The sequence below is a fragment of the Nymphalis io genome, chromosome 14 (genome assembly GCF_905147045.1).
Source record: "Nymphalis io chromosome 14, ilAglIoxx1.1, whole genome shotgun sequence".
Lineage (NCBI taxonomy): Eukaryota > Metazoa > Arthropoda > Insecta > Lepidoptera > Nymphalidae > Nymphalis > Nymphalis io.
In genome coordinates, this window is record NC_065901.1 from 3,414,623 (window position 1) to 3,439,972 (window position 25,350).

General features: G+C 31.7%; 1 protein-coding gene across 1 annotated transcript in view; it reads left to right on the forward strand.

Annotated features, from left to right (window-relative positions):
- Nucleotides 1-25,350, forward strand: part of LOC126773324 (uncharacterized) — a 54,827-nt gene that overhangs the window by 28,821 nt on the left and 656 nt on the right. The window contains exons 2-10 of the mRNA XM_050494159.1: nt 9,778-9,873; nt 10,418-12,415; nt 12,502-13,934; nt 21,977-22,141; nt 22,525-22,761; nt 23,490-23,627; nt 23,834-24,119; nt 24,354-24,542; nt 24,983-25,167. Of these exons, the coding sequence (XP_050350116.1) occupies nt 9,846-9,873; nt 10,418-12,415; nt 12,502-13,934; nt 21,977-22,141; nt 22,525-22,761; nt 23,490-23,627; nt 23,834-24,119; nt 24,354-24,542; nt 24,983-25,167 (4,659 nt within the window). The 5' untranslated portion in view covers nt 9,778-9,845. The remainder of the gene's footprint in view (nt 1-9,777; nt 9,874-10,417; nt 12,416-12,501; nt 13,935-21,976; nt 22,142-22,524; nt 22,762-23,489; nt 23,628-23,833; nt 24,120-24,353; nt 24,543-24,982; nt 25,168-25,350) is intronic.

Genomic DNA, 25,350 nt, shown 5'->3' on the forward strand with positions numbered 1-25,350 from the left:
TGTACAGCGACGAATTTGATTCAGTCGATGTTTTGCAATGCGGCCTTCTTTCGATTGTTTTTCATGGCTGTGTGAATAATCGGTTAATGTGAACTTTTTACATTCATTCTCAGCTGGAGGCTCGATTGTTGACTATGATTTCGAACTTTGCTTATTTGAAAATTGGAAAAAAACTATATTTATAAATTAATTGAAAAATCAGATATGATTGTTTGATTTCCACTATTTTTAATTTTGTGAATTTTTATTTTAACTAGCTCGATGCGTATTATAAAAAAATATAGTTCAGTACCAAAGATGAAACTACTTTGGAGCTACTAAATCCAACGCAAAAATATTTATTAAAATGTTATATTTATACGAACATAGATAATTATAAATAACTAAGAATCTTCCCCTTTTTTGAAGTTGATTAAACTTGGTAGCATTGTCAAACGAATTAAATCACCAAATGGAATATTTTCGGTCAGTGAATGTTGTTAAAAGCGTTGGTCTCTGTTGGTTTTACCCAAGGGCATTCATGTTTTGTTAAAAATAAACGATGTCGCCAAAAAATACTCTACAAAATATTTACTAGTAAATATATATACATTTTTAAACATTTTACTTTTGTTTAACATCCGTTACAATCTCTTTAATTTATTAATTATTTTAACTTATGTATAGTTAACATTAATAATGTTAAAAACCGTCACGCGTCGTTAACAAAGAAAAGTGAAAAGAATTTACGTATTTATTTCAAGCGGCATCTTAACAATGACACACTAAAATAATATATCAAAATAAATGTCAGTCTGTCTAGAGTAACTTAAGTGTGCTTAAGCCGTTCCATTTTCCAATACGAACCAATTGTATTTCTAAAGAAAGTGTATTAAATATTTCGAACACTTTCAATATTGGAGGTTTACGCCTTTGTTGATTAGCTCCACTTTCCATTGTACGACAAAGCGTCCTTTATGTTTCGTAATTTAATTTTAGTTTAATTTCCAAATTATTTTATAGTTATTATATCTTAAAGTTATTTTTTGTATTTCCGATCATTAACACAAATAAATAAGAAAATAGCAAAAATAAGGAAATATTTTGCATTTCGTATCAAAGATTTATTTGGTTTTGTACAAATTTATTAAATAAGTATATATTTAACAGATTTTGAAAGACAGATATTTAGTACCGGTATATACAGAATCTTTTTATATACGTATAAACGTTTTGTTTTATTTTATATTTTATTAGAACACAAAAACATTATTTTGGTATAATAATAATTATGTTATATTTTGGTACAACAAGACAAATGTTTGATTATTTAAATTGAATTATTTGCAATATTAATATCAAATATAATTGACGTAATGCCTCGTGACGTAGATAGCTCATTGCACTTCGATTATGTACCAGATGTGTAATCTGAGACACTTACGCCCACTGTTATATCAAGTGGAAAATAGTTGTCTATTGTTTTTTTAGGAATAATTTATTTTTAAAAAGAAATACCTACTCATTTCACCTACATATACCAATACATGTTTTTAATGAATAATCTTCAAGCCTTCTAAAGAGAGCACTTGCTCAGCTTTGCGAATGTTATAACCTGTAACTTAACTTTTTTCTATTATATAGTTTAATTCGCTATATAAATTGAATATTTTTATTGCAACTACTATATTGCAAGTTGTACTATTGGTCGTGATAATAATTATTTGACAATTATATTTAGTTGTTACGTAATCTTGCATATAAATTTAAATGCCGTAGATCATTATATTTTGACTAAATGTCATAAAACGAAATACAATGCAACACAAATTAAAGTGTTACTTTTGTAATAATCTCAGCGCCAGACAGCAAATAATACTAATAAAATTAGAATAACTAAGAACATTGTGATGTTTTTAAAATAAAAAAATATATTTTTTACACCGAATATGAGTAATATAAATCATAATTTATATTATATAAACAATTTAAGGTCAGCAACCTTATATAATTTAAATATTAAAAAGTTTTTATTCACTTTCCCTGGACAAGTTAAACAAAAGTGAAAATAATATCGTAATTTGGGGTCAGCGGAGCGAGAAGCAATTAGATCTTCTTCGTTGTTATTTACTTACGTTGAATAACAATTGTGTCGATACACCCCAAGGTACTTACTTCAATTAGTAGATCGACGTTTCTATGTTAACAGTTATTGATTTTATACTTCTCTAAATCATGCTATCATTTTTTTTTACCCCTTTTCTGGCGTGTATCTACGCTATTTGAGCCCAAAATATTCTGCCAATGTCATCGTGCTATCATATTGCTTCTTTTTGCATACATGTAATGTCAATCTGTGACATGTCATTACAAGTTATTAATAAAGTGTGTATTTATACGTATCAATATATTACGTCAATTATAAACAAACAATATTATGAACGTATTATTTATATTACTTTCCACTTAATATTTACAAAAGCAATATTACAAGGATATAAACTCTTACGTATGTTTTTATTTTTATGCAGATAAAACAATAGTTTTACTAATGTACCAAGACAAATAAGTTCAAATCTCGGTGTACTTGTGTTTGTTTAATATATTATAATGGTTCATACGACGATGCTGGAAATAGTCTAGAGATTAAACGATGGGTCTTTAGCGTAAAATAAAAATCACTCTATGTCTTTCATAACATCAATATTTTAAATGAAATAATAGAAAATGAATGACGTGTCCTTGATAGCCTTTGAAAGCAAACATTTCTCGTCTTCGTCTATTTCATTATGACAAACGACTCGCGTGGTCACTACACGCTGACAAGCAATTCGTTTTCGTAATTTGCGCTTTCGACTTCTGTTCATTCTAATACGAAATACAATAGTGCAATCGTTTTCATCACAATTATCTTCAAACTAACACCTTTTTAATAATTCGTTTTTGTTAACGCAAAAAATCTATTAAACTTTGAGGCCTTAGGCCATAGCGGGGTACTTTGATTAATTAATGCAATAGATTTGTGATATAATAAAACAAAAAATATATCGAGTGTTTAAAGTTTTCGTAAGTTATTGATCTTTCAACACGTAATTAAATATTTATTTTGATTATAAACAAGTATCGTATACTTAAAGACTTACATGAAGGCAATAATATTGTTATTAGGATATTATTTTTATTATAAACCTTTTTTTTCACTCAGCCGTGGTTAACTAATTACGCCCTACTCATTTACTTACGAGATGGTTCATGAGACGAGTGAAATCAAAAACATTTGTATAATTCATCGGTACTTGATTCGAAACCGTGTCTTTTAGACCCTTTCTTAAGATTAGCCTCCAGTTTCGAACGCTAGTTAATGGCCTATTAAGTCATTCGGCTTCATTCTTAACGCTCATTGGTCGCCTGTTCCGTCATCAACTGTCACCGAACAATGATTATTAAAATTTTAGGCAAATTAGATAATTCTTTTGATCGACGTTTCTCGAAACTGGCGGGTTTGAATTTATTGTATGATGATGTATAAGCAATGTGAAAATTTTTTGAAAAGTACAGTACAGTACAGTACTAGCCAGTTAATGTTCCACTGCTGGGCTAAGGCCTCCTCTTCCTTTTTGAGAAGAAGGTTTGGAGCTTATTCCACCAAGCTGCTCCGATGCGGGTTGGTAGAATACACATGTGGCATAATTTCAATGAAATTAGACGCGTGTAAGTTTCCTTACGATGTTTTCCTTCACCGTCAAGCACGAGATGAATTATAAACACAAATTAAGCACATGAAAATTCAGCGGTGCTTGCCCAGGTTTGAACCCACGATCATCGGTTAAGATTCACGCGTTCTAACCACTAGGCCATCTCGACTTTTCGAACAATAGAGAATAAAACGAGCTTTATGCTATTCTTATAGCTTTTAACATTACTAAGAAATCCGCAGGATGTCTCGGCCGCCTGGGAATACATTTATTTAATTGCACGCACACAAGTACGTCGTGCATATCTCTAATCATCAGATTAAAAGAAAATGACGAATCGAATCAAAGAATGAGAGAAACGTAGATAAAATAATATTCTGCCTAATAAAAAAAAAAGCTGGCACACTAAAATAATGTAAAATAAGTATATAAAAGAAACATCACAGGTTATATATACGTCTATGGATATACAAAGAACTGAAGACAAAAAAATTATCTCAAAATTCTAATAAGATGGATAGTAAATTTAGTAGCGTCTTAAAGTGTCTAAGGCCTTGGTTTGTTGCATCAGTTGTTCTCTGAAAGGGCGTGTGTACTAGAGTTCGTGTCGAACGTGCAGCGTGCTTTGTTTACTGATTGAGTACAGCCGGAAGAATATATTTCTAAATGTTATGTTGACATAACATCGTAAACTTCGCGGTAAATATTATATAATATACATATCTAATTTTTATATTTGGTGGATACAGGTTTAATCCGGATTCGCCTTAAGTTCTTTATAACAATGATATTATTTAGTAGTTTGATTTTATTTCTTAGCATCCTCGATAATAGACAGAACAAGCTTAATAGAGGTCTCGATTACTTTATTAATGTTTATCTTTACACAGTTCTAATTATCGACACACACCATCTGATCCCAAATTAAGCTTGTACAGAGCTTGTAGTATGGAAACCATACAATTGATATACTACACATACTATTTTTCTTTTGTAAATACTTATATAGATAATTATCATTGCATTTTTTTTTATATTCGCCGGGAGGGCAAATGACTCCACCTGATGGTAAGTGGTAGTAGAGTTCATACGCGACGACGGCCAGTACAGACGGGAAAAACGTTCTGCACTAGCCGCCTTCGGATATATAAATAAATCATCTTTTTTCATTTCTTTTTTTAATAATCAATTACATAATATTATAAGATTAAATAAGAGAGAAATAGAACCATAGAGTCGAACAATTATTTATCTAGACGATATCTTTATCTATTTATAAACAATTTTTCTCTAATATTTATGACTTTTGATTATTATTGAAGTCTTGTGAAATAGTTTTTATTAAAGTATTAGCTGTCTATATTTCTTTCGATCACATTTGTACTTATAATACAATATAATAGATTTTGAAACAATTAAGATTTTTTTATATAATATTATTATGCGCAGTGTACATTTGTACAATGCAAGTACTCTGCGGTGAATGGTTTTTAACATTCGAGCGGCGCTTACGTCGATATCGATGTTATTTCATTTAAGGTAGTGTTGTAATACGGTGTTGTTTAATAGCAATAGTGTTGCATCTATAAGTTAAATCCAAATAAAAAAAAAAACTACAGAAAAACTTATTATAACCGATGTACATTTTTGAACTAAAATAACTTTGAACTAGTTTTAGAATGTGTGATTTGTATTTTTATTTATGAATTATTATGGTGATAAAATAGTATCGTTACGTAAAAATATAATAAGAAGCCGATAACATACAAAACTGACTATTATGTAATTTGTTTTTTCCTTATTTTATATCGATTTTTGATTGTGACAGCACTATTTATAGTAGTGGGAGAACAAGCGCATTCTGTCACGACCTGTGTCAAGAAACGCTACCATTAATAACCAGTGTTATGAAATTCCATTAACTATACATTACATTGCCAGCTTTGTATAAACCATAAGTTTTTAAAATAATAAAAAAGAGTAATGAATACGTAAGTTTTGTTCAAATACTGTTACAAGTGAAACGTGGTGCTGGCATAATGTTAAATGAAAAATAAAACTAGATATGTTTGTTCTTTGTTTGACAAAATTACTTATTGCTCAAGTATATATAATGGGAGACAAAATTACTTCTTTGTACGGTAACTACTTTTGGGCTTAGAAGTGTTTTGAAATTTATAAAGTGACCTAGAAAATGAGTTACATAGATAGCCTTGCGATTATAACTAATAAGCTATTTCTATTTTTGTATATATATTATTAGATTTCGTTCATCGTTCGCTTGTTAAGGGACAAGTTAGGTCATGTCCTGCATTGTATCCTTGACAAGGCGTATGCAAAATTTCATGATGATTGGTTGAGTAGTTAAGAGGTGAAAGTGTAACAAACATATAAACCCACTTTGGCAGCTATGTGTACGATTACAATTTGAATTATAATTAGTTATAATTACTAACAAATGTATCTAAGGTTAATGTAAAATTATGATAAAAGGTAAATATGTCCTTAGCCAGAATATTAACGAATATTTTAAAATAGTTTATAATAAAATATTTGTTATGAACAGAATAAAATCAAAGAACGTTCTGTGTTTGCGCTGACGTCTTTAAAATTAGATAATTTCTAAACTTTTAACAATCGAGTGTAGATCGCTATATTGATATTATATATTTTATAGACAATCGCAATATATTAAAATGATTTTTTTTATTTAATAATATTATTTATACGTCTGCAAACATATCTACAATTATTATCTATAAATTATTTACATCAAGTTTTTATAATTAATAGTTCTATAAAAATTAAAATTAAAAAAAATATATACAAATATGACGCGTCGAAAGATAAGTTTTACAAGCTTAGAGATGGTTTTTTTTTTTAAATTAGATATCAATGTAACAATGTAAAAAGTCGAGATGGCCCAGTGGTAAGAACGCGTGAATCTTAACCGATGAATGTGGGTTCAAACCCGGGCAAGCACCTCTGAATTTTATTTGCTTAATTTCTGTTTATAATTCATCTCGTGCTTTTCGGTGAAGGAAAACATCGTGAGGAAACCTGCATGTGTCTAATTTCATCGAAATTCTGCCACATGTGTATTCCACCAATCTGCATTGGAGCAGCGTGGTGGAATAAGCTCCAAACCTTCTCCCCAAAAAGGGAGAGGAGGCCTTAGCTCAGCTGTGGGACATTAACAGACTGTTACTGTTACTGTAACAAGCGACTGATCCAATGATTTTATTATAAAAATTCATCTCTTATTATTGAATGACTAATATAACAATTTATCTCTACATATATTTTTATGTCCTTGAACTTGCACGTAATCGTTGTAGTTGTATGCAATGCTGACAATGAAACAGTAAATGCATACATTAATGTCGATAGGACGTTCTTTGTATGTGTGTATCTGTGTGTGTGTGTACTGATAAATTAGCGCATCTTCAGAAGTAGGGCAATCAACGAGGCGTGGGTTTGATAAAACTACTCTTTAAAGGTCACGTATGAACGCAAGTCCTTCTTGTGAACAACTACTGCTCATTTTAATCTACATATTTCAATTAATTCCGTACGTAAAAACGTGTCGATACACTTATAAATGCGAAATTAACTCCGTTTGTTTGTTAATTTTTCACAGCTGAACCACTAAACCTAAATCTTGTACATTTTGATTTACGTGTCGACCTCCACGGTCGGTACGGACACGTAAATACTCATCAATCTGGTTTTAGTTTGGAATTTGACACACTATTTAAAGTTGCTTAACAACTTTGTATATGTTCAAATGTGTTATATACGAAATTCGAAAATCTACTTTATTTATGTTTTGTATAAAAATAACAAGTAACATAACATTTTAGCGACTTGGTTCTTGTAAGGGCTGTTTATTAAAAGCTTTGCATTTTATACGCAGAAGTATCCTTATAATAATGCCTAAAGATGCATTTCCACAATTCCTAAAGGGTATTTATGTCAAAATCCTTTATTCAATTTAAAAACACAATACTTATATATTGGCCAAATTAAAAATTACTACCGATTTGGACTTTCTCCAAAAAGGAGCGGAGGCCTTACTCTATGTTATATATATTAATGCATTATTGCATAAGTAATCTGTGAAATTTTTATCTCGATAAAGTGAATACAAGTGTTGCTGAATTCTCACAATATTTCCTATAATAGAGTAAAAACTATATACTTACATATTTCCATAATACATAGAAACTTATACAATTACAGATTCCACTTCTGTTATTAGGATTTATTCAGAATTGGGGTCAGGCAATTTGCATCTAGTGCTCAAGTAATACCAACAGGTTTGAAAGCTTAATTCAGGCATTCAGCTTTAAGCTTCTCAGAGCTTTTAAGCGTAATGTTACGGTACTTAGTACTAGTTTATGTTAGCAGCTTAACGATATATTATGCTATGTGGATTGTATATTGGAGGTATTGGGACAATTTTAATAGTGTTTTAATGTCTATTACATTATAAACTATGATATTTTAAAATATTATTCTCGAAGTTTGAGGTGATTATTAATATTATGTAAAAGTTTTTTTTAATATAATCGGTTGGCGGACTGGCAATTGGGGTACATGATGGTAAGTGGTCACCACCGCCAATAGACATTGGCATTATAACAAACATTAATCGCTACTTACAACGCCAATGCATTATTAACCTTTGGAACTAAGATGTTACGTCCATTGTGTAGTTACATTGGCTTACTCACCTTTCAAACCGGAAGATAACAATACTAAAGATCGCAGTTTATCGGTTTCTATCCCATGTCAATATAATATTTCCATAGAAAAAAAAAAAAACATTTTTATGTATCTTTAACATTCGATAACAACAAACTCGGAGTGGTAACTGTATTATAGGTTATAAGTGACCTATGTCGACCGACTGACCTCATGTTCGGAAGTTATTATGGAACTAACTCTTCAGCAGGTAATGTCGTTCGTTATTATCAACGTGTCATTATGGTTGGTAATCTACACACTAATGATCACAGTAACGACCATTCGTGTTGAACTTAGGAACGAAATAAAAAGATTAAGGTTTGGTTTTATGAGACAGTCTTGTACATGACGTCACAGCCACCGCGGTTTTTGGTTATATACATAATTAGACTATTTAGAGGTTATTTGGAACTGCTAAAATAAATAATAGATTGATCTGAAATAAAAAATAAAATATTTAAGCTTTTTACACTTTCACTATAAATTACAGTATTGCAACAGAAATACTATATTACCAGAAAATTAAGGTCCTCCAGACCGATTTCGGCCACGGTGGCCAATCTCGACAGAGATTAACCAACTGCGCAGGACATATTATATGTGCTCTCTTTATTCTCTAGCTTTCATAATCCGATGGGACGGCAATCCGACACGACCGGAAAGAGTTCAGGCGCAGGACTTCCGAGGCACGGGAGTGTACACACTTCCAACTTCCAGACCTCGGGCTGCTACTGAGAATAGAGTACCTAGTACCTAGTAGAGAACCTAGTAGCTACGACACAGTATTATACTAATGTAGTTACTATCGTATTTATTGTTTAAGATATGTATAATTTGTTCAAAAAAAATAAATAAATAAAGAATTATCTGACAGAAAAACGCAAAAACTTTTTATTCGATCGACATGGGACCCCATGAATCCAGGACCTCCGGGTCACTGGCTTTTTATTTAGCCACTAGACCAACGAGGCAGTCAACCAGAAAATATAAACAAAACGGCATTCAAAGTTTAACAGTTTAAAAGTTTAACGTTTTTGAAGAAATCTTTTATACACTTATATTCTCAGTACCTCACAATAAAATGTACATAAAGATAAAAACAAGAAATCAAAAATTATTATTTTTATTATTAAAATACTTAATATATTTACTTAAATACTTATTCAAATTTTTGTTTGAGTAATAGTAAAATATGCTTTAACTTATATATTTATTATTATTATTATTATAATATATTATTATATACTTATATATTTATTATAACTTATATATAAATATAATAAATATTATTAATTTGTTGTTATTTATAACCGTGTGTGTTATGTAAAATACTTCATAGTTTTTTTTGTTTCAGAGTAATCTATAAACACGAAATGGGTTGGACCTGCTAAAACCACTGCTACACAGCAAAATGATATAAATATGGAATCACCAGTCAGAATATGCTTAGGTTTGTACAGATGTTATTATTAATATTAATATTTATATAAAATAAACAAATTAAAGGTAGATTATTATGTATGTACATTATTATGTAGTATATTTTACGTCTTGCTTCTGAAACCCTGATCAAATTAACCTATCTTAACAGCAATGACCAATAAGCGTTCAGTATTCAGACGGTTTACCGTTTTGAAAACTGCACGTTAGTATGGGGTATTACATTTTTGAAACAGATTTATTTATTTTAAAATACATACAAATAATAATAATATACACTTGATTGCACATCAAAACAGATCAATTATAATAAGCACGTAAAACAGTTTATTAGGATGTTAAAAAAGGCGTTACATATTTTAAATATTGAAGATAGATCCTAAGTAATATGTTTACTGATGAACAATATATTATACAAATAACGGGCTTAAATATAGCCATCACGGATCGCTTTTTTTAATTTGTACGACAATGATCAGTCCATTATTTACTTTCAATCAAATAATTAATAATGTTTATTACACAGTACTTATTGCAGTTTTTATCGATTTCAGGTGCAGCATTGGTAGTAAACCTACTACTAATAACCAGCACATTAGTTACAGCTAATACATTGCCGAACGAAACTAATTCTAGTACTACTGTACTAAGGAATGAAAGAAATCTTAAATATGGTAGAGTCAATAGCACTGCGTGGGTCGCGAGAAATAAGTCTAAATTACCCGACGTAGCACTAAACGAATTGCACCCTAAAGATTCAACAAGTGAAGAACATACAGAGAAAAATGCTAAATACAAAGACAGAGGAAGGGTTAAATTTAATTTACAAGCTAAATCTACAACACAGAGTACTTTGAAAAGAGCTGCAACATTAACGCAAGCACGTGATTTTATTATAGTAACACCAACCCCAGAAGTAAAAAAACCTGCACAGATTATAAGCAGCATGCAAACTTATAAGAAAACAAAGATGCCAGCGGTTACCGTTCTTAGCACTAGTGAGCCTGTACCACTTAAATTAGAAACACAAAGTGAAGAAGAGCTCTCTGAAGACGAAGATGATGATGATAATGACAAAGAATCTTACGAAAAGTATTCGTCAGCTAAGTTTGATGAAAGCAGTTTTTTTACTATTCCTAGTTTTGATGATGATGATTTTAGTACTAAAAAACAAAAGTATGTATCAGATAAAAAAACAAAGCAAGATTACATTACTCCGTCATTCGAAACATTCTCTTTTTTTCCCAAAAATGTTTATAGTACGAAAGAAGAATCATATAAGTCATCAGATTCATATTTTAATTTTGATTCCGATCTTACAACTCCTAAAAATGATTTCTTTGATAAAAAGTACCAGGACATATCATCGAGTATTTTAAATCATTTAGATACAATTAAATCTAAATCTCCGCCGCCAAATGTTACAAATGTTCACAAAATAGTCAAAGAAAATGTAGATTTTGAGAAATTAAATAACAATACTCCTTCTAATAAATCAACTGTGTTTATAAAGAATACCAAAGAAATTCGATTCCTTGATAATGATAAAGCTGGTTCCAACAACAAGGGTTTGTCTGACGTACATGGTACAAGTATATATTATGAAATGACTGTTCTATCCACTGAAACATATAATGTTAAGGAAATTAATGATGACGACTGTGATAATGACAGTCAAACTTCTTCATCAACAGTTAGTACACCAATCAAAGAAGAGTTAGATTCTATTAAAGCTAAGCTGCCGAAATCTTTTGAAACTTCAACTAGACGGAGTTATTCTGATTCTGAACCAAGCGCTGTATCTTTGTCTGAGATGTCAATGAACTTAATGCCTAGTGTTACAGCTCAGTCAATTCTCAGTTCTTTTGGACCCATTCCAATTTCAACACAAAATTCTATATCATCCACTGAAACATCTAGAATATTTTCCAGCAGCTATAGTAGAAACAGAAACTATTCAAAACGACTTAATTTGTCTGGTACCAAAGATTCTCCAAATAGTGTGTTTCCCACTTTACAAACTGTACAGCCATCTTCCAATTTAGCTTTTACGCCACAAACAAGAAGGTTCCATTTTACAACACCAAAAACAAAGCCAATATGGTTGGCTCCAAGAAAGAATACTTCTAGAACTGCATTTCCAAGAGTTCCAACTACCATATATTCAGAGCATTTTGACATTAAAGATAAAATGTTAAGTACCTATAAACCAAAATTGTCAACACGAACAATGTTAACAACACAGTCTTCGGAAATAGATCCTGTATTACAAAGTGAGGTAAGCGGTGTGAAAAAAATTGTTCACACTCAGTCCATATCCGATAATACTATACCGTCATTATGGAAGAGAGGTTCAACTAAATTTACAACATCGACTTCAGCGGAAAGTTCTAGTGGTATCAGTGATATGGAAATACCTCCTACGCTAGCCGCGTGGGCCTTGGCTAGTATGCGCAGTCCTCCATCGTTGTCCAGTGTTGTGGTTAATGTTACTGGATCGACTCAAAAGAGTGTCGATGAAAATGAACTGCAAAAGGTCGGAGAAATTGTAGGTGAGTTATTACATTATATTTTAAATAATTTCTGTATAACTTGTTTGTTTTTTATCATTTATATAACAATAACATAATTATTTCAGACAAGAAAGAAACGACTACCAGCTCGACAACGACAACAACTCCTGTGCCTGTTCACAATGACTTTTTAACTAAAAATATAACGGAAATCTATCAAAATAAATTACCTTGGAAATTACCTCCGAAATCGAATTTTGTAGGAGATGCGACTGAAAATGCTGCTGAAACAATATCGGAAAGAGTACCTGCTGAAAGTAATATATCTATTCAAAGTAGTCCAGAGCCTGTTAGTACAGATTCAGTAAAAAAAGAATCAGCGATAACTAATACCGTCAATGACGACATAGAAAATAAAACTTCGTGGATTCCAGTGACTTATAGAGATCAAACGATAAGTGACAAAACAAATGTAAAAGAATATTTGAACACTGATAAAATTCCTCCAGTTGACGCAACTAAGTTAACTGGTTTTGAATCTATTACGAAGTTACCTGCGGATGTAACGACTCCTAAAGACGAAACAGCGGCTTCTTCAGAAGTGAAGAATATAACGCAAGAGTCAAATAATATACCTATGAGAACTGACTACGAAATTACCACAAGAAGATTTTCTTATGTGCCCACAGAAGAGCTGACTGAAAATACTGAGCGTAGCGATACTACAGACTGGATACCTGTGTTCCCCACAAGAACACGAACTACAGCTATAGATGATAGTCCTATAACAACGTATAGACCAAATTACATAACAACGACTGAAGCGATTTTGGATGAAACGACTACTATGATTACAGAAAGCACATCTCAGATTGTTGACATTTCCACTAAAAAAGACACAATAACTACTACGGAATTCATTGAAGAAAGCACACAAACAAATCGTCCAACGTCCATCGATGTAGGTACAATCGGAAGTACTATACTAGATTCTGAATCCACAACGAAATATGAAACTGCTATGCCAATAGAAACTACAACGATAGTGGTTACTGTTGCCACGGAGATAAATTCTGAAAGAGTTCCTATCACTATTTATACTCCTCCTTATAATACCGAAACAGTTTCGATAATAGATGCTGATACTACAACACAAGAAAATATTAATAACAACGAAGTAGTAACACAGGACAATAAACCTACAAGTGTAACTGTACCTGTAACGACTACCCAAGTGGCAACAACAACTACAGATGCAATTACAGTTCAACCTACGACAGAGACTGCAACGACAAAAATAGAAACAACTACAGAAACTAAAACCACTACACAGCAAGACGCACGCCTTGTTGAAACTACAGAAGTAACAACGGAAGAATACACAACAGATACGACAAAATCAGTAAATGACTTAGAGGATCTAACGAGTTTCGCAGGAGACGTTACCACAGAGGCATCTTCTAGAGTATTGGAAGAAGAGGCAGGATCGGGTGCGGCTATTGCTATAGCTGTCAGCACAATTGGTGTCATTGCTCTCGTTCTATTGGTTGGATTACTGGTAAGCTTTTTTATTGAACAAGTAAACGATTTTTATATAATAAGTACAGCAAAAAAAGCAAAAGTGCTTTGTTTGATTGAAAATAAAGTAATCAAATAAATTACATACAAGTAACAACACAATTTTAAAAATATCAACAAAAATGTTTTAGAACTAATATATACAAACATTTATTACATAAATATTAAAGATTAAGGGCACGTGTAAAATACAGTATTACTAAGCCAAGAATCTTCACGATCTCGAAATTTTTTCTCTTCTAGTTCTCATCTTCACTGATGAATTATCGTTCAACATATCCAAAGTAATGAGCATAATATCAGGCTCATCCCACGATAAATTACGTTCACTACTTTGGGGAATGTAGCCGATTAAATAATAATGACACATAATGAACCTGTAAAATGAAACAAATTTATATTAAGAACCTATTTAAACTACGATTTACAAAATCCTGTTCGTAAAGCACCCTTGTAAGTGTCCTATTGAAGCGGTATGTACTTAAACATTGAATACATGATATATGATGCATCATATTCGGCCTTGCAAACATTGACACTTTTCCTACTCGTCATTTATTTTGAATAGGAATTTTATTTGGTTTGACACAACTCTAGTCCACAAACATTAGTTTTTTAGTAATGGGAAGCTGTCTATGTATTTCATTATAATAATTACTATTCGGGTATATTTTAATATATTTTTGTCATAAATGATAATAATTTATTTTATGTACAGACATTTTTATAAAATACAAAATTAAAATAAAAAGAACAAAATACACATTACAAATTTAAAGCAAAAACACGCCGTCTTAAAAGATTGTCCTGTGGCATTGTACCCAAGACGCTGGCATTATTGCCTCTCTGCACCGCTAGACTCAGCCTTTGGGCTAAATAAGCGCCAGCTCATGGGCCACCAGTGTGGACCAGTTTCTTAGAAATATCTTTTATGATTCTTTTTGTATCAGACGACCATGGATATATATTATAATTATCGTTTCTTAGTTGAAAATTTCAAATACGTGCTACTACACTGTAAAATTCGTAGGGCGTGCGTGGGGAGCGTGAGTAAGATAAGAGAAGATGCGACAAAATGATTGTCGCGATCGAAACTTGTTGGTACAGGTCTTGCTTCAAGAAGCGTTAGCGTGCGACTTATTGGTTGCCAACTAATGCACGGGTACTGGAATAATTATATATAAATATACAAACAAACAGTTACAAACAATTTACATTTATAATATTAGTAAGGATTAATTATCGCTTAAATCTTAATAATATAATTACATTAAAGTTTAAGTAGGTATAATTACGTGAAATCGTTACAAATAAATTTAAAGTAAATAATAAATAGATAACATTGTTTATAAAAAAGAGTTCATGTCATATTAAGTAACAATATCAAGAGAATAAAAAAAACCAGTATCAAGAGAATAAAAAAACAAAAATTGTTAATATAAAATTGTACCATACAAATTCACCAGTCTTAGAATATAAATATAAACAAAGATTTATTTACTTTCACCTATTATATTTATATATTCAATGAAATTTTCCACTTTGTAATTTATAAATATTTGATATTAAAAATAATATAATACCGTTTTAATTTATGAATGAATACGAATTAAACATTTTAAATCGCAGATGCGTATATCCGTATTTGAAACGCATTTAAGATCCACGAGTAAATGGATCACTGAGCTACATCGGTTGTCAATAATTATAAAATATACACTTTAAGAAATATTTTATATATTACGTCCCATTAAATCATGTAATATGAAAAATTTTTTTTTAAAAGCTTGGTTTGGGTTACCTGGCTTTTTTTCTCTTGGCCTCACATTTTCGCAAAACTCCTATGCATCTGAAAATGAAACCATTCTTTTGTTTAATATAAATTAATTAATTGGGATAGAAAATCAGCTAATTTATATTATGGCACATTAAAAAGAACAGAAATTTATTAATCTTCTATGAATTCAAGATTAACTTACAATATTAAACTAGTTAATAACAAATAAATACAATATTAAATTAGTTAAGTTCATAACAACAAATCTGTTAAGTAACGTCATAAAATAAATTAAGAAAGTATACAATCTTTAAATTAAATCAAATCAAAGAATTTCAAGTAAAATTAACAACAATGCGCTTTTGAATCTTCACTATTCAGTCGCGTACTTTTAAAATAAATATATTCGTTTTAAAATAAATATATTTTTTATGAACCTTTGTTTTGTATCTAAAATAAAATGTGTAATTAGTTAATTGGCTTTGCTCTAAATATAAATAATTAAACATTTTAATATTTAAACGCTGTGGGATAATAAATAAATAAAATAAGTGTGAGTAATAAGGCTACAACCACAAATGTTAGAACTTGATTCGTTAGTAATATACAAGTCTTCAATTTAATTACCGTTTAATGTCTGTGTAATATAACGTATCAACGGATGTTTAGAATAATCATAAGTACAAAAGGGTCTGTAGCCCATTAATTGTGACCGAGTATGAATTCTCGCAACCACGATAAGGGGCATCAGGTGACGCGCATAGACTTCGGGTTACCGAACGAGGAATTTTTATGGTCGTTACTAAAACAGTTGGTGTCCACTGAACTTTTGTAATTGAGTACACTTACATTATCTTACGTTATTTATAACTTAATCTAAAGGACTCATATTTGATTCCGTAATTGAGATTTTTTTTGTTTTATTTAAAAGCACTAAAAATAATTTTAAAAAAGAATTGACAGCAACTCTTAGAAAATTAATTTACAATTTTTTGGTTCAGTTTAGAAGTTAGCTTTAATAGTTTTGTCAGCATCTGCGTCTGAGACACAGGGTTCTAGTTCAGGCATGGCATTCTTGTATTCATTAAATATGAATATGTACGTAGTTGTAATGTAGCCGTAACTTAAGGACACTAAACGTATATATTAATAATAAAAAAATAAATAAATAAAAATCATTAATTCCTATATATATACGTAAAAGTGATTTTATTAGACGTTCGCTCATTTTTATTATGCTCTCCTACTTAGATAATTTTTCCTCGTATGTTTCATAGTAAATTAAAGTAATAAACAATTTTTGCCAGAAAAATATTGTTCGAGTTAGCACAACTATATAATAAATTGTCTAATGAATTAAGAGTGCAAAAGTAAGCCACTGTTCAAGAAAAAGTTTAAGTTGTTTATCGAGAATAAAATGTTAAATTATTTTTGCAAAATTCGGTTTAGGATTTGTTATAAAATATAATAAATTAAATGTTATGTAATCTTTCTGTAATGTTAAACATTATGTAATCTCATTTTAAGTGATCTGTAATGTTCTTGTGAAAAATAAAGTTCTTCTTTAAACTCAAAATGTGATATTATAGTATAACAGTAAATTTACATATGTAGTAATAACCTTGGAAGCAGAGCGGACTATTTAAATAAAAACTATCGAAATATAAAATGGAATTGAAGTAGTAAATATTAATAATATAATTACATATAATTAAATATAGAATATATTGTCGGATCGTATTAACTAAATATTGTACAGTATAAACATTGACGAGTCGGTTGGCGTGGTTGGTAGAACACTTGCCTTTCACGCCGAAGGTTGTGGGTTCGATTCCCACCCAGGACAGACATTTGTGTGCATGAACATGTATGTTTGTCCTGAGTCTGGGTGTAATTATCTATATAAGTATGTATTTACAAAAGAAAAGTAGTATATGTAGTATATCAGTTGTCTGGTTTCCATAGCACAAGCTTTGTACAAGCTTAATTTGGGATCAGATGGCCGTGTGTGAAAAATGTCCCAGGATATTATTATTATTATTATTATTGAAGTTTTAACGAATTTTTCACCGTATTCAGTTGAAAGTTTGTTATTGGCACGCGCGTATAGGTTTCAGGCAAAGCTTCAGCTTAATGGTTGACGTAATCAGTGAGTACTATATATTATCTTATATAAAAATAAATATAGGTATTGTAAGGCAGGCAGAGATTTTGTCATTGTCGTTGAGCGTGTTAGAGTGAGTCCTCGGACGGCTTAGATCGAACTCGGTAGACAATGATGCGATCGTGTTCGAAGATTATTTTAAGAAAGAATAGTTTAAGTCTGGTAAACCAATTCGCAGCACCAACGCAGGTCGTACGTTACTGGTATTTGATTTCAGGACTCGTGTATTTATTTATTTTTATGATACAAACGCCAGACAGTAAAGTAGTAATGAGTTTGATCACGACTCAACCTCCTACTTACTACTACTTTGTTTTTTTTATATAGAATAGGAAGGCGGACGAGCATATAGGCCATCTTATGGTAAGTGGTCACCAACGCCCATAGACATTGGCGTTGTAAAAATGTTAACCATCGCTTTCATCACCAATGCGCCACCAACCTTGGGAACTAAGATATTATGTCCCTTGTGCCTGTAATTACACTGGCTCACTCAGCCTTCAAACCGGAACACAACAATACCAAGTACTACTGTTTTGCGGTAGAATATCTGATGAGTGGGATACCTACCCAGACGAGCTTGCACAAAGCTCTACCACCAGTAGTAGTTTGTCTAATGTGATATTATATGTAGTTTCTTAAAGTCTTAGTATTATAAACTAAAATTACACCATAGTAACATTACGACAGCGATACCTTATCAATGTGAGTAATGCCTTAATATTTGTTTTTAAGATTTTTCAATAAGATGTAATATATGATGTGATTACTTCTAGAATTGTAAAAGCAAATATCTTTTTCTAAATAAATTAATTTAACAATAACAACTTGTAATATATAACTGTACAACCATTTCTGTAACGCTGTTGATTACAAGTAAAAATAAAATAAATAAATAATATTTTCAACGAGATTATTTCTCGTGAAAGAAAATCGAATTAGCGTTACTTAAGGCATTGTTATGCCTCAATTTATTATTAGCATGTAACTATGTTTTCGAAATTATATATATATAATTATTTGAGAAAATATTTTTATCTTAAGACGACATAATATACAGTTAGGTTTCACATTGACGCTTTTACTGGATTTATCTTATTTTAATTTCAAGGGATACAATTTTAATATAAATGAAAAATATAGAAGTAATTACTTCTGTTTAATTTTCGTATATATTTTATAACATAAAAACCTTTATAATTTTTTTATTATAAAAGTTTTTTTTAAATCAATGATTCTTAAATACTTATAATAAATATTTTTATTTGTAACCTTAAATAAAATAATTATAGTTTATAACTTATTCAAAATAACGAAAATAATGGTGTAAACATTGTTTTTAAAAATGTTGGCTCACCTGGCCCTCGCCGAAACTTTTTTAAGAAAAGTGATTTTCTTCAGATTTTTGTAACGAAATATATTTACAAACAATACTATCATAATAAAGTTAACTTTGGAAATTTTTATGAACTTTTTATAAAGATGTTAAAATTAAAGATTAATAAATACTTTATGCGAGGTAAGGTGCGCGTGCGCAACCCAAACGCCGTACGTATGATTTGTGAGTCTGTATTCGCGCAGGGCGCTTGGCGCACTCTTGGGCAGCATTTTGATTTCGCTTTGGTGATGATGCTAGAAAGTTTTCGTCATTTTTTTACTGTTCAAAGAGTAGATAGTATATAAAAACATAATTATATTTATAATATTAAATTATAGTTAATTACATGTTTTATGATATTCCTATAATATTTCCTAAATAACTAATGCTAATATATATTTTTATTTTTGCGCAACTTAAATCCTCTCCGGCCTACAAAATTATGAAAAAAAAAATACGTCGATTTGTAGTTTCGTGGCTGCGTGACTTACAAACCAACATACAGACCAGCCAATATTCGAATATGAGTAAGAATTCGTGAATTAAATTAAAGTAAGGTGACAGTTCGTAAGCGTGCCTACACACGCAGTTATCTTCACGTGTTTTATTAGCTATAATGTTAAATTATAAGAGTACAACATAGCACCATTATGTGCCGGCTTCTATGGCGATTACTGTCACACATAATGCATGAATATAATAAGATAGTCATGGGAAAATTGGTCTAATTGTTTTTGAGATTATAGCTACCATATTAACATACATATAAGTTTAATTGTAAAAATTACAAAACTTTCTAGTGGCGTCACAATTACTCATAAAGGCCCTTACTAAGCTAACCCGTATCACGAAGGATGTTATTACAATTCGAACTGCAAACAACACTCGCTGATGACGGACCTTTAGTGCGTGTTTCCATTGGCCTGTAACGTACCATCGTCATACGAAATTTAATTAAAATTCAAAAAAGTCAGGAGAAATTAGTCATATATTCCTGGAACGTATTGGAACGAGCTGCGTAGCTTTATAAAGATAAATAGTAAATAGGTACTAAAAGAATACATAAATATCACGTAAAAATCACATTATTATATCACATAATATATAGAGTTTTAAAAATGAAATAAAAATAAAATGCTAGTTAATAATATATGAAATAAACAATTTCAATTACTATCGTTAGCCAATCGTTCGTTATCGTTCTGACGATATGCTAAATGTCGTTGTACAATGGACAAGTGTATTTATTAGGTCATAAATTAAAGTCTCAAGTGTAACTGTCGGCCTAAAATCATCGTCGCCTTACCTAGAAGTGCTGTGAGAAAAATGCCAATCGACGACTACATTCCGAGTCAGTTAAATATTTTAATGAGTTTAATAACTCAAACAGGGCCTTCCAAAATAACATCCGCTATAAGAAATCATACCGTTTTAAAAACTTCAACAGGAGGTCCACTTCTAATGTTTCGCACAATTTTGATTTTTAATTTAAGCTTAAACAAAATAATTTCGAAAAGTTTACAGTACAGTAACAGCCTGTTAATGTCCCACTGCTGGGCTAAGGCCCCCTCTCCTTTTGAAAAGGTTTGGAGCTTATTCCATCACGCTGCTCCAATGCGGGTTGCTAGAATACAGTAGTGGAATAATTTCAATGAAATTAGACACATGCAGGTTTCCTCATGATGTTTTCCTTCACCTGAATTATAAACACAAATTAAGTAAATGAAATTCAGTGGTGCTTGCCAGGGTTTGAACCCAAGTTCATCGGTTAAGATTCACGCGTTCAAACTACTAGGCCATCTCGACCCGAAAAGTTATGTCGCAGCTAAAATGCATTTTATCACAGGAATTAAATCTCTCTCATATATTTAAAACTAAATTATGTCTAATGACTAATGACCCCCAAAAAGAATTATTTTGAACGTTCCTGAGCTTACGTTTTCAATTCCGATGTATCATAAATTATTCGTATGTTTTTTTTTTACTTTCAGCGTGAAATGCTTATGGTTTCGGTATGAAGCGTCTTTTTTTGTCGAATTAAAAAAAGTTTCAAACCAGCAAGTGCTTTGACTTGACACGGACACGCTTTGAATTTTATCTAGGATACAGTTTTTAAACATGTGAATGAAATATGAACTATTTTATTATAAAACAAGAATTTAGTTACGAATAGATTTATTTATTAAGGATTGTTTTCAATGGTTATTTATGTTAATAACGATTTATTAATGAAAAAAAGGAGCGTGAACTTGTATACGTGTTTCCAAATACGTGATTTACTAGCTAACTACTATTTAGAAATATATATAGTTAACTAAAAACTCTTGGCTTTGTAAGAAATATAACTATTCCATACAACACCAATAAGTGCTTTACCAAGGGAACTATGGGGATGTCTTTTGCGCTTATATAATTCTATTGCCTTACATTCCTTTCCCTTCAAAGTAAAACAGTAATACAGAGCATCGTTTGTGAGTGGACATACTGATAAGTGCATATTATCTATCCAGATGAGCTTACACAAAGCCCTTTATCTTTGTAATTGATTTTGAAATGCACCCAATGAATGTATTGTACAATTGGTAGGTATAATATTAAATACAATTAGTGTTATATTAAGGATAGGTATCGTATTTTTATTATAATATAATTTATACTCCATTTATATAATTTTAATAATTATTAAAAGGAAATGTTCTTTAGTTGATAGTGCGTCGTCGTGGACGTCGTGGCGTGTATGCCCAGCGATGCACTCCAGTCTCCTTGGACGCCTACAGTCTAGACAGCGTCAGCGTCGGTCACAGAAAGGGCAACCATCGACTCCGGGCCAGCAAGCGAAGCTATGGGAACCCTGCTTACGATGACGAGGTATTTAAAATCATCTTTATAATTCTACTTTTTTCTCATTACCAGCGTTTGTTTATATTATATTTTTAAAAGAGCTATAGATAGTAGGTAAGTAATATTTCGAGTACAATATAAGTCCCCACAACTCGCACATAAACATACAATTCTAAAACTTAGAGGTTGTTTTTGTGTTGACCATTTTATACTTATTAGCCTAAATCGCTAAAAAGTTATTGGTTTTATTAAAGCACGTAAATTCGTTGACGTGAATTCTTTCTGGTCGTGTCAGATTTGCGCGCAGATATCATGGTCTTACTTGAAAACAGACTCCGTGACTGATTATGCCGCAAAAAAATGACGTTGACTGAATTCATAAATTTTTAAATATGACATATTATTTCCAGGTTACCTCACATCCAATGCAATACGCAGCGCTGGCGAACTTCGCGTTAGACATCGATTCAATCGTTGCTGAGTTCGCAGAGATTCCTTCAGTAACAGTTCGCCCGGATGAAGTGCCCCCAGGATGTGAAGACAAGAACCGATACTCTAATGTGCTACCACTTCCAGAGACCAGGGTCCCATTGAAGAGGATCGGTAATGATCCGACCACTGAGTACATAAACGCTAATTATATTATGGTGAGTACTTACAAACTGAGTCTGTCCTATATACTTGTATACCTGTAAATAAAACTTTTAATAAGTAAGTAAACTATTGATTTCTTGGTAATTGTCTTCAGGGCAAATTGTTTGTAAAAAAAAAACTTATTTATTTTTAAAAATAAAATATAGATATTGTGTAAAATGAATTGAAATTATCTTATCGATTTTTTCGTTTAAAAATGGAATTATAACAGACCTTTATTGAATTAATTAATTTGAATGTTTAGAATGGAATTTCAATAGACAAATTCTTGTTGGTGGCCGGGTGGACGTATTTGAGCCAACGACGACTATCGGTTATGGTTTCTAACATTTGTTTATCATTACTATCTTGATGGTAGGGCTTTGTGGAAGCCTGTGTGGGTAGGAACTATTTCGTATTGTTTTTTTCTACTTTGAAAGGTTAGTGAGCCAGTGTAATTACAGGCACAAGGGACATACATTCTTGTTTCCTCAGATTGGTGGCGCATCGGCCATGTCAGAAATGTTTAATATTTCTTACAGCTCAAATATATATGGATGGTCGTGACTGCTTACCATCAGGTGTAATTACAGGCATAAGGGACATAACATCTTAGCTCCCAAGGTTGGTGACCACTTACCGTCAGGTGATGATGAGATGCCCCTATGCTCGTCCGCTTTCCTATTCTATAAAAAAGGTAGCCTATTTGTTAAGAAAAATAAACAAACATATATATTTTCAGGGACCTGGCAGTATTCGAAACTATTACATCGCGTGTCAAGCGCCACTGTCTAACACTGTTACAGACTTCTGGAGGATGGTTTGGGAACAAAATTCCCGTCTCATTGTGATGCTTACTGAGTATATGGAAAATGGAGTTGTTAGTTTTATTTTCTTTAATAAAAAATCTATGAATTCGCGTAGATGAAACCATTTCAAAATATATTCTGATATTGCTTCCAATATTTATATTAATTATTTTCGGGAATATTAAGTTCGCGATTGTATATCAAAAATTGAAAAATATTCTATTTTTATTTATTTATTCTACTTTTAATTAACTTATTTTAAATTAATTATTTTTAGGAAAGATGCTACGAATATCTACCCCCGTCTGAAATATCGGACAACAAGAGGACCTTCGGGGATTACCAGATTATCCTCAAAAAGAGAGAGCAAAGGGACAAGTATGCCATATCTAGCGTACAACTCATTAATCTGGCCACCAGAACCTGGAGAGAGGTCACCCACTTGTGGTATTTCTGGCCTGCTAAGGGTGTCCCTGATGATTATGATTCCGTGATTGACTTTTTATCAGAAATGAGAAGTTATATGAAGGTCTCACAAACTGCTAAGGAGTACGACGAAGAAGGTAACGAATGAAGAGTTTTTATAACTAAATAAGTGATATTAAGTTTGAAGTAAAGGATTGATAAATAATATATTTGGATTTTAATACTCAATATGATGATCAATAATTCAATAAATAATCTCTTGTCACTGTGAATATCTGCCCGTTTTTCATACGAGGCTTGCAAATTAACAACTCCTTTTAATAAAAAATACCATTTCTGTTTTTTATATACATTTTTAAAATTAATCACAGGCGTAGAAGTAATTTATCAAGACCAAAGCAGATCATCCTACCAGAATCTGTCGAAGTTACGAAGCGAGGAGAATGGCTCTAGCAACGGAGTTAACGTGTACTCGCCCGCCAAGGCCGAGGAGATGATGAGGAGGGGGAACCCAACTAATGGCACTTTAGGCAAAATGAAAGCTGCGTCGGAGATTGAAAGTGAGTTTTTTGTTTTTTTTTTTATATAACCGACGTGCTTAATTTTTTTTTGCAGATACAAAAGACGTAAAATGTTAAGTAAAGAAGGAGAATGAGTTTTCATAAAAATGAAAAGTTAAAGAAATATATATTAAAAGACAAGACATAACAAAATAGGATTTATTGATATAAAACATAGAAATAATAATAAGATATGGAATAAGTATTTGTTCATTTTAGTCCAGAATACACTAGTAAAATAACAAGTAAAAAGTTCTCGTGAAAGGCTACTTGGATTAAGTGTGTTTGACATATTAAGCTGTTAACGTACATAAACTTATTACAATGTAGCAAAAACAAATTAACGAATACCACACATCTATTGTTTATTTAAAACTAATTTAAGTGCAGCGGTGATTATAATTGTGAGTCGTGAGTGACGTAAGTGTGCGTGTGTGCAGGCGTGCGGCCGTGCGTGGTGGTGTGCGCGTCGGGCGCGGGCCGCTCGTGCTGCGTGGTGGCGGCCGAGCTGTGCGCGCGCGCGCTGGCCGCGGGCCGCGCCGACGTGCCGCGCGTCGTGCGCCGCCTGCGCGACCAGCGACCGCACGCGCTCTCCAACCGACACCACTACGTCTTCTTGTACAAGGTCAGTGACTAACGCTAACATTAGATTACTTATCTATCTATTTTCGCTCAAATTCATCCACATTTACAGTCAAACTCAAAGGATCTGCAACTATTCGAGCTAGTCACTAGCACAGTGAGGTGGTTGGGTAACGTCCATATGTTATTAGTGTAGAATTCAATACCAATTAATTTTTTACTGAAC